The sequence below is a fragment of the Sesamum indicum genome, unplaced genomic scaffold, assembly GCF_000512975.1.
Source record: "Sesamum indicum cultivar Zhongzhi No. 13 unplaced genomic scaffold, S_indicum_v1.0 scaffold00121, whole genome shotgun sequence".
In the NCBI taxonomy this organism is placed as follows: domain Eukaryota; kingdom Viridiplantae; phylum Streptophyta; class Magnoliopsida; order Lamiales; family Pedaliaceae; genus Sesamum; species Sesamum indicum.
Genome location: NW_011628050.1, coordinates 301,374 through 316,403, shown reverse-complemented (window position 1 = coordinate 316,403; position 15,030 = coordinate 301,374). Strand labels below are relative to the sequence as shown.

Here is a 15,030-nt window from a genome sequence, read left to right as displayed (position 1 = left end):
TATGCTAAGGAATTCTCAGATGTTCCCACAGACGGCGCCAACTGATCCGGGTCGAAATATGCGATCTCGTGATGCGATCTCTACTCGAAGCGCCTATTCGTCCAAGACCAGATTTCGAGTTCCCTGAGAATGAAAACACGAACCGTGTGCTCGTCGGGCACGTCCCCGACTATGACCCTCCGACGCTCAAGTTAGTTTGGTCGAATGAAATTGGTTCGATCTAGGAGTTCGGTCTCAATTAATGCGTATCAGTTACCTCATTTATGGCGTGTCGGGGTCTATTTATAATACACAGTTGTACGGTAAGTACTGGGCCACGTGGCCTTATCTCGTTGGTGTGCGTTCTGATCGAACGGTGGGGATTGTCCGGGTTTCCTGTCGGTGTGCGCGATCCGGGTCGGGTCACACGCGACCCGCCTGTTACAATATTCGCGGATCCTGATCACGAAATGGCTGTAATGTCCTTAATGAGGGGTATTTTGGTCCTTTTGCAGGTATGATATTTGAGTACTCATCAGCTATTATTTTTTCATAGGTGATAATTTACTCGTTTGCAATATCACATGAAGATAAAATTTATTAAACCTTATTATTATTGTTGCATGTCCAATCTAAACCATGCTGGTTCATCCACAGCCACATAGATGCTTCCACTGAGGGTATGCACAATTCGAAAAATCGACTATATCAAATTGAGTTGAAAATTTTAATGTGTATCGAATGTCAAATGGAAAATTCGATTTGCGAATTTCGGATTCGATAATCAATTTTGGCTAGTAATAAAGAGTAAGGTACCGAATACCAAATTCAAAAAAAGATATATATTTATAATTATATATAAATATAATAAAAATATATATATAAAAAAAATTATTAAATATTAGATCTATTTATAAAAACAAATATATATAGTTATTTTAATTAATTAAAAATTAAGTAATAAATAATAATTATTTAATGAGATGTAGGTTTTTTTTTAAATTTCAAATAATTCGATAAAAATGGAATCGAATCAAAATTTGTTCAATTTTTTTGGAACCAAACTGAATCAGTTTGATCCAAACTGAACAAATTCAGTTTGATGTTAAGTAAGCTGTTTGGGTGTTTACCAAACCAACACCCTACAAGTCCCATCAAGATGCCTATTAGAATTTGGTTGCATTTTTAAATCGTTTGACACATTTTTGAAATATAAAAAGAGAAAGATTAAAATATATATATGTAACTTTTAGAAGTTTTAATATATTTAATTGTTATTTCTATATTATACAAAATAATTAAAAATAAATATATTATATTTTTATGGTAATTAAATTTTGTTTTCTGGGACGTAAATAAATACTTGAAATGTTTTTAATTTTTAATATTGAAAAACCCCAAAAAGAAAAAAACAGACATAATGTTTGGATTCGTTTTTTGAGTGTTTTGTGGATATAAAAAGAGAAAAATAAAGATAAATTAGTGTGTGTTAGAGATAGTATATATGTTTGTGTTTGTTTTTTAAGATAATATTTAAAATAAGTACTCTATGTTTAATATTATATTTTGGGAGACAAAAATTACTATTTATCGTCAAATAATGCCTTTTTATATATATATATATTTATATATATATGTATGTATTTGTGCTAAAACAATTTAAAACACCTAAATAAAATATTTTTGAATGATAACAAACATTGAATATATTTTAACTCGAAAATAAATTGAAAATGAAAACAAACAAACGGAAAATGTTGGCTTGGTTTTGAGATTGAGCGGATTCAATCTGCGTTTCCATTGAAAATATAACTTTTGATCTCGTTTAGCTCTTTTCAATAGCCACATTTGTAATTAAAATTAATCAAAATCATATTTTAATAAAAACTGCGATTGTAGCTTTTAATCTCATAACAACTACTTTTCGTAGAGTTACTTGTTGCGACTGTTGAATAATTTTTTAATTTCTTCATTGAGGAGGAAGGATACTTTCGAAATTTTGAAGTATAATCAACATTTGCATGATCTATTGTAAAATTATGAATTCAAAACCTATAATCATTCTTTATGTGATGCATTATCTTGTCGTCAAGTTATGTGAATAGGACAAAGGCCAGAGTCTTTCACGAGAGACTCCTGCTGAGTGCTGAGATTGGATCGACTCCGCAGCGCAGGCTGTTGAAGCTCCCAGTATCTGTATGCATATATATGAGATATTACACCGGTATATCCACTACTCTCTCTGTAAATGTGGTTTTCTTGCTCGCGTTCTCTCAAGAATAGCTTGAAGCCGGCCAAGAGAGGTACTGCTTTGAGAAGGATTCGGGATGAAGTGCGTTTCTGAAATCAGGGGATGATAAATGGAGCTGAGAAGAGAGAAATCTGGGGTTACTAAGAATTCATGAACAGACGTAGTAGGATAGGCTGAAATCGAGGGGTTATTCATTCGCCTCGGTTTCTTAAGAGAAATTTGCATCGTTTGAGGTACACACTGCCAGTGATACTGTTGTTTCTGCGACAGCTGTCGCATGTTTTGCTGTTTTTTAGATTCATTTGTCCAGAGACGCCTTCAGTATTTTCAGTGAGTTTCGTAAGCTATTGATCTAAATGCAATTCCTTTTGAGGTATCCATTTCTGGGTTGTGCTATGGTTTTCTGCGGCGGTTATTGAGCTGAACTGTGAGTTCAGTTTGATTTCAGGTTGCATTTCTGGTATTGCTTGGTGGCTGAGTCGTTAACTCATCCCTACTGTTTTCAAGAAGACAAAAGAACTCATCATTCTTGCTCACACTTGCATTTTAGTTATGTTTTCCTGAATTTATCTGATCATTTGTTATTCTATCTTGATTGGTTCATGATTTCCAATTTCTAGTTTGGTTCAAGTTACATATTCACTGAACAGCTTCCTCTTTCTGAGTTGATGTCTATTTGTTAATGCAAAAATCACGGATGCACTTTATTTTCGAGGTTATGGGTTCTAGTATAAGATTTTAGAACAGAGCTATTCCAGGGGCATCCAGTTGCTATTCTAATCAAAGTTTGGCTATTTTCTAATGAAGGCCTCTGAGATTGGTTCTTATGCTGTTTTATGATTTGTTGTTCTGCAGGTAAAAATGTCAAGGCCTCTTCTTCGGGGTGTATCAGGTGGTGGAGGGCGATTCTCAGGGACCATTCATGATTTTTCGGAAGACTGTCAGATGAAAGAAAGGATAGAGAAGGATCGAACAAATGGAGCTGTCAGTACATATTTATCTTCGAAATATCCTTTTCGTTTTCTTTTCACCAATAATTTGTCTTCGAACCACAGTTTGGGCGATCATGGTTTCATCTCTGATCCCTTTGGCCCCAGGGCTCCAAGGAGTCTGCATAAAGTGACACTCTGTTTGCTCAAATTCAGTTTAGCTGTAATTGTAATTCTTGCTCTTATTGGTTCCTTCTGGTGGACACTTTCTGTAACATCAATGTCAAGAGGACAAATAGTCCATGGATATAGGCGGCTTCAGGAGCAACTGGTCTCTGACCTGTATGAGATTGGGGAGCTCTCTATTGGTTCTTCAAGGTTGAGAGAATTGGAGTACTGTTCTGAGGAGTCGGAAAACTATGTTCCATGCTTCAACGTATCAGGAAATCTTGCTCTGGGATTTTCTGATGGCGAAGACTACGCCCGCCATTGTGGACACAGGTCGAAGCAAAACTGTTTGGTTCTCCCACCTGTCAATTATAGGATTCCCCTTAGGTGGCCGACTGGAAGAGATGTCATCTGGTATGCAAATGTTAATATTACGGCACAGGAGGTACTGTCTTCTGGAAGTTTGACCAAAAGGTGAGTGGAAGAGCTGGGTTTTTTAGTCAAAAAGAAATTTGGTATTGGGTCTGCCATCTGATATACTTCTTCAAATGTCTTGTAACTACAGGATGATGATGTTGGATGAAGATCAAATCTCCTTCCGTTCAGTATCTTCTACTTTTGATGTTGAAGACTACTCGCATCAAATTGCAGAAATTATTGGCCTAAGAAATGAGTCCTACTTTATACAAGCTGGAGTAAGTACAAATTACCATATTTTCTTTGCATGATTTACCCTAACTGCCGGTCTCTCTTTATGCCTATGTACATATGAATGACAATACCCTAGTTGACTGTTCCAAGTCCCTTGGTTCCTAATTCCTGTTGCATATGCTTGGATGTACACAGATTTTTCAGGCAGTAAAAGAGAAAATGGAAAGCATAGGTCAAGATAGTTTTGAAATCAGATATATCTACCAGAATTTTATTCATTCTGTTCATTAGTATTCTTCATATGATTTTTTTAGCACGGCTCATGTAGGATAAACCTCAACTACATTGGCTCCACACCGAGAAAGAGGACAAACGAAAAAAAGAAAAAGAAGATTTATGTTGAGAATGTGGAACAAAACAACACAGATAATCATTGGGGGAGAAAAGTTAATTAATTTCTGAAAGCTCACACCCTTGCATGGTGGAGTTCTGCTTTAAATAGCTGCGTTCAGGCGAGGAAGAAACTGGAATGGAAATGCTAACTTCCTAAACAACTAGCCAGCTGTGCGCCAGCTTGACTGACACGTCTGGGTACAATCAACATAAAAAATACAAAGAAAGCGTGAAACTACTGACATTTTCATCTTCGATATTCTTCACAGTTTATATAATTTATATGGAAAAGGATAAACCTCAACAATGAGTGCTTGAATCTCTGTCCAAAATTATTTTTATCCTCGACATTTTACTCAATTATCTTAGAAGTATCACATCCTTGAAGTGATGACTCAAATTCACAATTCTATTTAGTCTATACGTCATTTGTATCTACCATTTTGTGTTTTACCCTAGCTGGAGAATGTTGTATCTATCTAATGTTGAAACATTTTATTGGTTTTGTATTCTACAAAACATCTCTTTAGGGATTCTGGAAAATAAGTACATATGATTTTGTTTCCCTTCCAGGTACGCACTATCCTGGACATAGAATGTGGATATGGTAGTTTTGGTGCGCATTTATCTTCAAACCAACTATTGACCATGTGCTTGGCAAACTATGAGGCATCAGGCAGTCAAGTTCAACTAACTTTAGAAAGAGGTCTTCCAGCAATGATCGGTTCATTTATTTCAAAGCAGCTGCCATACCCATCTCTCTCATTTGATATGATACACTGCGCAAGATGTCATGTTGATTGGGATACAAAAGGTATTATTCTGCTATTTCATTGTTTCCCTTTATGTTTCTTCTTCTGTTGCATCTGTCTTCATGAATGGTTGAAGAGGAAATGCTAAATAAGTTACCTCAGCAGAAGTTAGAAAAATACAAAATATTGGAGAGTAATTCCTATTAAACCTTTAATGTCCGATAATTTGCAGAGGCAATTGTGCTCTAAAAGGTTTGACAAGATTTATATATTTGTTAAGGAATCACTATCAAAGATCAAGTAGAGACAATATGAAGTTATAATTGAAAAAATTCAATTATAGTTGAACCCGTGGGTTTTAAGGAGTGATATATTGAACTGTCACTCTTATGCATGAACATATATTTACTAGAGCTCTTTCACCGTACATTATAGACCTTTGGTTTTGAAGAACATGTGCTTAATCAATTTGAGAGGCGCATTTCCTCATGCTCCATTTTTTTTCTTAGAAAAGGATTAAGCCATATACTTGGGAAGTATAGCGTATGTAAAACCGATCTCCTTTCATAAGTTTTAAGATCAACATGGAAGATTGATATGTAAACTTTGGAACGAATGTGGAGGTAAGATGGTCAAAGCTTAAACCTACCGTACTGTCTGTCACAGAGAGAAAGAATTAATGAAGGTAAGAAGATGGGTAATGGAGCTTCTTTTATCATACTAGCAATATAACTTGGCTTAACCGGGGTCAGGATAAGGAAAAAATGATTTGGAAACAGGGTAATTGGCATCCAATGATGAAAAGAAGAGAAAGGCCTAGAAGAGGATCTGATATGGATGTTAAAATTTTGGCTAATATTTTCTCCTGTGATTTTAATGCACTATAATTTTCTTAGTTTGTCTAAGTTCTCTTTTGGTGTTTGGGAGGATGGAAATGTTGAACCTTCATAACCTTTTACTAGTGGTTCTGATTCATTTGTTTTTATTTTGTTTGTGTTTTTGTGTTTTTTTTTTCTTTCCTCTAAAGTTTAAGTGTAGACTTCGCTGTTGGTGTTGCTATTATTATTATACTGGTGTAATATGTACTATTTTGGGTAAAATTATAATTTCTTTCCAAATTATGAAGTATAGGCTACATTATATATGTTTTGTTTTTATTTAATTGTGTAAGATGGAATGTAATATTACTATTTTGAGGTCAAATTATTCAGACCTCTTAGTAGTTTTTAAAGAAATTAGAGGCCTGTGTAATAATGAAATGTTCTTTGAGGATACAACGAGATCAAGTATAATTGGAAAAAAAAAATCTACAATTAAATTGGGAAAATCTGATCGAACATAATTCTTTTACAATCACCACATTATTAAGCCCTGTTTTCATTATCTATGACCACAGCTGAAGATAATAGTCCTATGAACCTCCTAATTTCATGTATATTTGGTTTACTTGATACTCATAACCACAATAGTTGGCCATTTCTTCAGTCAATGTTAACTGTTGCAGCAAAATAAACTTCTACTAATAGATTGGCCTTCTCATGATCAAACTATTAGAATCATAATCAGAACCATAATCTCTACTTAAAAGTCTTGGATATAGATTGTTGAACAATGTATATTTTAAAGGGAGGGAAGTTATATCAGTGGAAAAAGCACAGAACACACCGTAGAAAAAAAAGACTAGTCTTTTTTCTATGTTTTACGAGCTTAGCTTATAGTACCTGGTGTTTTTCTCTGTTCAATGAGGAATAAGAGGAGACCTCCATGGGGGCCTCAAATTTAAATAATATGATTTGAGGCCAAAATGTGGTATCCGTTCCAAGAATAACAAAAGTAAATAAGCAATACAAAAAATGTTCTTCTAATACTCCAACTCAGGATGAAGCATATATGTCAACCATGCTTAGCGATTGTATGGTTCTTAAAGCTTTAATAAATTTTTCTGCTACTTGTTATGGTATAGATATGATTAATCTGACTACCAAAAATAATAAAAGTAAATAAGGAAAATATACACAAATCTTGTAAAACTCTTCATCAAGTTGGAGAATATATATCAACCATGCTCAGTTTGTTATCGCAAAAGTTTAAATTGTTTGTATCATGAAAACTTTAGTCAAACATCTGCTGTTTGTTCTGAGGGTGGAGGGAGTCAACAGGATGCTAATTCCCTGGTTCATCTCAGCTTCACGAATGAAGTGATAATCAACTTTTATATCCTTAGCTCACTCATTGGTTAGATGAGGTACTACAAAGCTCCCTGATTGCTGAAGTCGATAAGCCATGGCCATTGTACGTGAAACCTCTCTCCCAGTAGGTTGATTCCTCATCTAGCTAAGTATGTTTAACAGAGTTTTTGTATTAGGTTTAGCACAGGATCTAGCAATGATTGGTGTGCTTTTTGCTAGCAAGTCACCAGATTGCCACCAACCTAGGTGCAATGTTCAAAGGTAGGTTTTTCGTAATCTCTAGAAACCATAACAGTCTGCATCTGAGTCAGCTTCTATTTCAATTGTCCGTGTTTACTGAATAGGAAACCATTACTAAAAGCGCTACTAATATATTTTAGGATCTCAAGGACAGCTTTCAAGTGAATAATCATAACTTCTACATAACTAACTAACCGCTTCTACTGTAAAGGAGATAGGACTAGTTATTGTCAAATGCATTAACTTCACTTTGAATTGTCTCTTCTTTGTCTTGGGCTGCAAATAATCAACACCAATCATTTACGAAGTCATGGCTGAAAGCCATTGGAATTAATATTTACTACAAAGTAGATCAGTCTCTTGATGTAAATCAAGAGCACATTTCCACTGGGATAGTGTGAAATCATGTTTGCGATGAGGAAGCTCAATGCCCAAAAATTACTTGGGACATCCTAAGTCTTGGATAACATGATGTTGCTCAAATACGCCTTGGTCTCATTTATGCCCCCAACATCAGTGTAGAGATCAAGATGTCATCAATATAAACTAGGGGTGGCAAATGGGGCGGGTTGGATGGGGTCCAAACGGGTTGGGTTTAAAATGAGTTTGAATAAACGGGTTGCAAATGGGTCGGGTTGGGTCGATAATACCTGTTTTTTTATATTTAATAAATACAAAATTTAAAATTTCAAATAATAATAATAAATGACAATATTTTTAATACGAATTGTAATATAATATAATACGATTAAATTTGTATTATTCATTGTTTATGGAAAGTAATCAGGGTTACATTAAAGATTCATTTGCTAAATATACAATGAAAAGCTTTTAAAGTATTAAAATGTACCGCATTTTTCGGAACAAATCATGAGATGAATGGTTGTGCAATCAATTTCTCCATGATTCTTTCTAAAATTGAATTGTGAATTTTCAATAGCAATAATAATAGTACATGTTAGTTCATTATAAATTGTTAGATATTGATATTTGATATGTTCATTGAAATTTATAATATAATTGTATACTGTCACTTTATTAAAAAAACAAAGAATTTTAAATGGTCACATATGAATTGCAAGTTTTTACTATTTTATAAAAGTTTTCACTTTCCTTTAATTTATTTCTCATTAAGTTAAAAAATAATAATTTACTAAATAAATTTTGAAAATTTTGTTTCTCATAAAAATGAGAAAGCTTAGAGATGTAAAAGTAGTTAGTAATATATAGTATAACTTAATCAATTCTAAAGAACTTACTTAAGACCCATCACCAACCCATATATATCACTACTCCACTTAAAATCCATCACTATGTAGAAATCACTACTCCACTTAAAATCCATCACCAACCTATGTAGAACCCATCGTCAACCCACTTAAAACCCATCACCACAAATCCATATAGGACCATAATGAACTCATGATTATAATTTATACTAATATCTTTCATCAATTCTATTATATTACTACAATTACTTTTGGTAAACTAATAGAAAATTAAACATGAAGAACCTATTAGAACTCATATAGGACCCATAATCTATTTAAATTTATTTAAACAAATCCATATTGAACCATATTAGAAAATTTTAAACTCAACCCAATCCAAAACTAGATGGTTTGGGTTTGAACAATGGGTTTCCACACATATTGCCACCCCTAATATAAACCACCAAAGTAACTATACTAGACATGGCATGCTTCACAAAGACAATATGATTTGCATGTGACATCTGTGGGAGCCAAAATTAGTAAATACCTTATAAACTTATACAAGTTACAACCAAGTATTGGAACCTGCTTAGGACCAATTTGTAATTCTTACCTAATTGGAAATGTGATGCTTTCGTTCTGTTTTAGAGGTTACAGAGGAATATCACATCATTGAGAACATATTTGCACAGTTTAGTGATCCTTCTCCTGTGATGCAGATGGCATATTTTTGATTGAAGTTGATCGTTTGTTACGGCCTGGTGGATACTTTGTGTGGACTGATCCTCTTGTAAATTCTCAGCGTTCCCAACGCAACAACGGTAACCTCAAAAAATGGAATACAGTGCACACGTTTGCAGAAAATCTCTGCTGGGAGTTGTTGCCACAGCAAGATGAAACTGTTGTGTGGAAAAAGACGAGTAAGAAGAAGTGTTATTCAACACGGTAAGCCTGCCATGAACGCCTATATTTATTTGTATTTGCAGAAACAACATTGTCTTCTAATGAAACAACATTTTTGTGCTTAGAGCAAGATTTAGAATGTGTTCCATTATGCAGCACTATTTTAGGATTTTGGCTGACTTCAGCTTTGTTCATGGCTAAGATAAATGCTGTACAGTAAAATAAGATGTCAAGGATGGCCTCTTTGACATTTCAAGTAGGACTATGCATTTTGCCAAGACTCAGTATTCATGAAATGTTCTTAATTTTTTCTCTGGTTTTGGACTGCGGAACTACAGTTTACTTGTATGATATAAATGCACATATGGTTGCATGTGCAAGTGATGCATAATCCAGAGGGAGTTGTTTGTTTGTATTTCCAGGAAAACTAGTTCCCCTTTTCTCTGCAGAAAGGGCCATGACATTGAGTCCCCATATTATCGTCCACTCCAAGCATGCATTGGAGCAACTCAGAGCCCCCGATGGGTTCCTATTGAAGAAAGGAGAAAATGGCCTTCACAGGCTACGTTAAACTCAGCAGAACTTGGAATTTATGGTATTAGACCTTAAATTTACTGCCTTTTCTGTATAATGTAGTTGATTTGAGCAGCATGCTACCCTGTATAATTTAGCCTAGATAGCTCTTGAAGCTTGACCCTCATATTGCCTTTTTTACTTAGCATCACCTTATTTTCTCTTCATGTTAGGTTTGCATTTGGAAGAGTTTGCGGAGGATGCCATTAACTGGAAATCTGCTGTCCAGAATTATTGGTCTCTGCTCTCACCCCTTATATTTTCTGACCATCCCAAGAGACCTGGCGATGAGGATCCTTCACCACCTTATAATATGCTGAGGAATGTGTTGGACATGAATGCTCATTTTGGTGGTTTCAATGCTGCCTTATTAGAAACTAGGAAATCTGTGTGGGTGATGAATGTAGTCCCTACAAATGGACGTGGTACTCTACCTTTAATACTTGACAGGGGGTTTGTCGGACTGCTGCATGACTGGTAAGTTTTGCATTATTGCATTGCTCGTATCAGTTACTTTCTTTGCTAATTATCAATCTTATTAATGATTAAAATACTGCCGGTCCAAATATCCTATGCTGTATCATGGACAACCTTCGTCCCTCCTTTGTGAAGAGTTAAGACAACATACCTTACCATTTGAATTCTAGAATTCACGGATCTTGGAAGCACCATACCTTATCATTTGACTTCTCGAATTGCCTGAAACTTCACTTACATAATTCTATGAACTTTACTCATAGTTTTCCTTTTGCATACTGAAATGAGTGAGTGCTGGTTCAGAGAGTCTAAACCACCCAATATGCAAGGTCGCCTATTCTCTTTTGGTTCAGTTATCACGAGTTGCCATTTTCTCCAAGAATCTGTAAATGTTTATTGTTTGAGCTTATGCTATAAGTTGCATATAGAGATTCAGTGGCTTGCTTTTTCACCTTATTCATTAACACACCAGGTGAATAAAGAAAAATGATACTTTTGAGAAAGGCAGAAATGGAGATAAAGGTCTTCCATGTTTTCAGAAACAAACAGTACTGAGAGTTGGATGCAACAATCTCCTATTGAAAAAGATGTTAGTACGAACCTAGCACTTAAAAACATGCTTGGTTCGATGAAAAACTATCCGCACCAGCAAGTTACCTGTACCATTTCTGTTCTGTCCGTGGTTATCCAAGTTTAACTAGTGAAGAGTTATATGCATCTGGACTAAACTGAAACAGGACTAAACTGAAATGAGTGCAGTGTACTTCTATCATTTACATTTTCTCTCTCTCTCTCTCCTTTATTGGCAGGTGTGAACCATTTCCGACGTACCCAAGAACATATGATCTGGTTCATGCTGAAGGACTTCTCTCTCTTGAATTTGCTGAGCAGCCAAGATGCCAACTGATAGATTTGTTTGCTGAGATAGATCGCTTACTTCGTCCAGAGGTATAAGTTTGAATGCAAGTTCTAAACTTGTATCTTGATTAAGTTCATTCTTTTAAGATCAATGAAACAATACATGATTCTTCACATATGAAGGGCATGGACAGAATGATGAATAAGCTGTGCCCCGGAATTGTCTAAAAATGAATTGGATAATTACTACACTTCAAAAGATTGTTAGATTTTATAGTTTTAAAATTAAGATTTTTGAATAAATTAGCTTTGTTCGACCATTCGAAGAAACAAGGTAGGTCTAAGTAGAATGGGACTGGTTTACTCAATTTGAGTGCCTGACTCTTGGCTACATATAAATGTTTCCATATTCTTAAGAGGCGTTGTACTTCAAGTGTTTGACCTAATCAAGGCCTGATCAGAAACACAGTTTGCTCTTTCTGTTAAGAGTTATGGTTTGCCAAGTCTAGTTGATATGTTTTGGCTTGTATGGCAATAATGGCTCTCGTGGCGGTGCTATAATCAAAAGTTGTCCGGTAGCTGTTTAATTTATGAGTTATACTGTCTATCATCTATAGTTTTTGGCACAGCAACAGGTGCTCAATCCAACAATTAGCATCAAGGCCAACTGCATGGGTTCTGCTCCTTAGAGGGGCAATTGTTGAGGAGGGGAATTTCGGCCAATTTGGCAATAAAGGCTCTCATGTGAGGGTCAGAATCAAAATCTGGTGCTTGGTTTGGTTTACAGTTTAAAATTTGAGGTGCTCACTCGTAACAATTATAACTTTTGGTTACCTGCCCTGACAATTGTTACTACTGGGGGCTCTAGGTGGCCGTTCTGATAGATGAGATCCCAAGATGCGTCAACTCTGCTGCCAGTCCCCTGAAAATAACTAGGAAGCGAGAATTTATAGAACAAGAAACAAGGGTGTTGGTTTGATTCTCCACCTCAGGCTTTGATCATTGGATTTCGCTTTTATTACACCTGACCCTAATCGTTAGAGTTTGGACGAAAAATACGGGCGTTACTAAAAAAAGAATTACATAAATTATCAATTTTGCCCTTTATTTAATATTTTTTAGGGAAATTTTTGTATTTATAAAGGAATAAATGTAATATATATATATATATATATATATATATATATGGAGTGAGTTGGTATTATTACATTTTCCCCTAAGGACAAAATTATTATATGGGAATGTTGAATGAGTGATAAAATTAGAAATTTATTTCATTTTTTTAGCTAATGTCAGTATTTTTCATCTAAGCCCAAATCGAAAGAGTCAGTGAATTTTTTTGGAGGGGTAAAAGTTTAATTTTGAACTTTTTTGGAGAAGTGTAATTTCACATTTTCAAGGATTAAGTGTAATTAGCCCTCATTTTTCTTAGCGGTTTCAAGATCCTCTCCAAGTAGAAATGATACATCATTTGATGTCCTTTTAACCAAAAAATATATCAGGTGATTGATACCTTTAACAGTGAAACTGAGTGCACTTGTTGATTGATATTTTCTAGTTGCCCACCTACTGGCAAATGTTGTATAGGCAACTTAAATTATTACGAATGGTTGATCATTTATGTAAAATGTCTTGAGGGAGAGTATTCTTCTGCGAATTCTTTCTGCCTATTGGTTTTAATTAATTACTCGAGAACTGGTCATTGTATTTGTTTCTTGTCTTGTTTTCTTAGTACTAGTCTTTCTTTTTGCTAATCAACGTGGGAATGCAGGGATGGGTGATCCTGAGGGACAGTGCTCCTGTTATTGAGTTTGCAAGACCTCTTACAACGCAGCTGAAATGGGACGCACGAATCGTAGAGATTGAGAGTAACAGCAACGAGAGACTCCTAATCTGCCAGAAACCTTTTTCTAAAAGACAAGCGAGCTAATTCTTGAAAAGTGGCTGATAACCAAATATGCTTGATGATAATACTCACGTCTATTTCTGGTACTGAGTTTATCGCCATTAAGTTCCGCAGAATGGTGGAACGGAGGTTTTTTAAACCGAAAGAAGATAGGAGGGAGCAGAAATGTTTTACAAACCCGCAACTCCTATGGAGCCGCAAGGCAGACATAGGGCCATGTAAGTACACATCAAGTCACGGGGCAAGTGGAACAAATATAGGGCCATACGCTAGTTCTCCTTGTGATGTCCCATTGTAGGGATAGAATTATACATAAATTGAATTGTGAAGACGTTATACAATCAGCAAGTATGTTTTCATAGTGTATAGAAGTGCTTTAAATAAAGATGTGCACTTGAGTTGGATCTCTTTTATTACCAGATATTAACTAAATTTTGTTGTCACTTTCTCTTATGTAGCTTACTTATGCAGGGTGACTTCTTGTTACCTAAGTTGGAGGCCTCTCCTAATGTTGGTTCATTCTTACATTGCATGTAATTTCTTCTTAAGTCAATGCTGAGTAATAGAGGGATTGAATGGCATTAGGTTAAAGAGCTACCAAAATTTGACACCATTTTCTCAGGTAGTGTTTTTTAACAACCCATTCAGAGAGGACACAAAGTAGGAGTGTTTGCTTGGTATCGGTTAGTTGAAAGGATGCTATCAGTCATTTACTTCATTTTATTTGATTAGAAAAAATCATTTATGATGCATATAGGAGTCCAATAATACCATAACATATCAAAGGATTGATTGATGATTCCCAAATTTTGAGAGACTAACTTGCAAATTAGAGATTAATAATTTAATGCTTAAGTTAGTAATAACCTTAGCATATTAGAGCAAGAATAGGTTAAAGATATATGAAAATTAGTAAGTTAAGTGAGGGAAAGTTTAAGGAATGTGCGGAGTGCTATGAAAAAGAGAAGTACCGCAAATTAGTTACCTAAGTGAAATGAAATAAGAAAGTCAGATGAAGTTGAAGCTGTTGAATGGAGTTTCCTCTATTGACTTTCTTAAACTCTTATTTATAGAGTTGGAGAATATGGGGGATTGATTGAGCATGATTTGGATATTCTCAAATTTTGGGGAAGTCCATTTTTATAGGATAACATTGAGCTAATTATATGTACATCATTAAGGTTGTATGCAAGCAGAAATGGGACTTGCAACATTAATGGTAAAATCACCTGTTTAGGAGGAAGTCAGATACCTATTTGGGGGAAATATGGCCTTACCCTAAATTTTCAGATGGCATATTTATCCCTTACTATGCTTGTGGACGTGCCATTCGACATGGGAACTGATGCTAAAGTAGCACTAGGTTGGTTGGGCAACCAAATGGCTGAAAAAGGGCTTGGGTCGGTCAATTTTACTGTATGCTTTAGTTAGACTGAAGGTGGTATTTTGCTCATTAGATTTCATGCACTTTCCAACTGCTTCAATCTTAATTGGGCTTGAATCCTTTGATCAACTAGGCTACATAATTCTATTGAGCCTTGAAAAAT

At 35.2% G+C, this 15,030-nt stretch overlaps 1 protein-coding gene across 2 annotated transcripts; it reads left to right on the top strand.

Annotated features, from left to right (window-relative positions):
- Nucleotides 1-1,978: 1,978 nt before the first annotated feature.
- On the top strand, nt 1,979-13,915 carry LOC105179089 (probable pectin methyltransferase QUA2). 2 transcript variants are annotated; one of them, XM_011102683.2, is made up of 9 exons: nt 1,979-2,560; nt 3,086-3,801; nt 3,893-4,022; nt 4,945-5,185; nt 9,486-9,711; nt 10,092-10,264; nt 10,416-10,719; nt 11,529-11,667; nt 13,349-13,915. In XM_011102683.2, exons 2-9 carry the CDS (start codon nt 3,092-3,094, stop codon nt 13,505-13,507), a joined length of 2,082 nt encoding a protein of 693 aa, XP_011100985.1. In that variant the 5' UTR covers nt 1,979-2,560; nt 3,086-3,091; the 3' UTR covers nt 13,508-13,915. The 2 variants fall into 2 exon arrangements, with proteins under 2 accessions (XP_011100985.1, XP_011100984.1); XM_011102682.2 differs by having other exon boundaries at nt 1,980-2,463.
- The last annotated feature ends 1,115 nt before the right edge of the window (nt 13,916-15,030 follow it).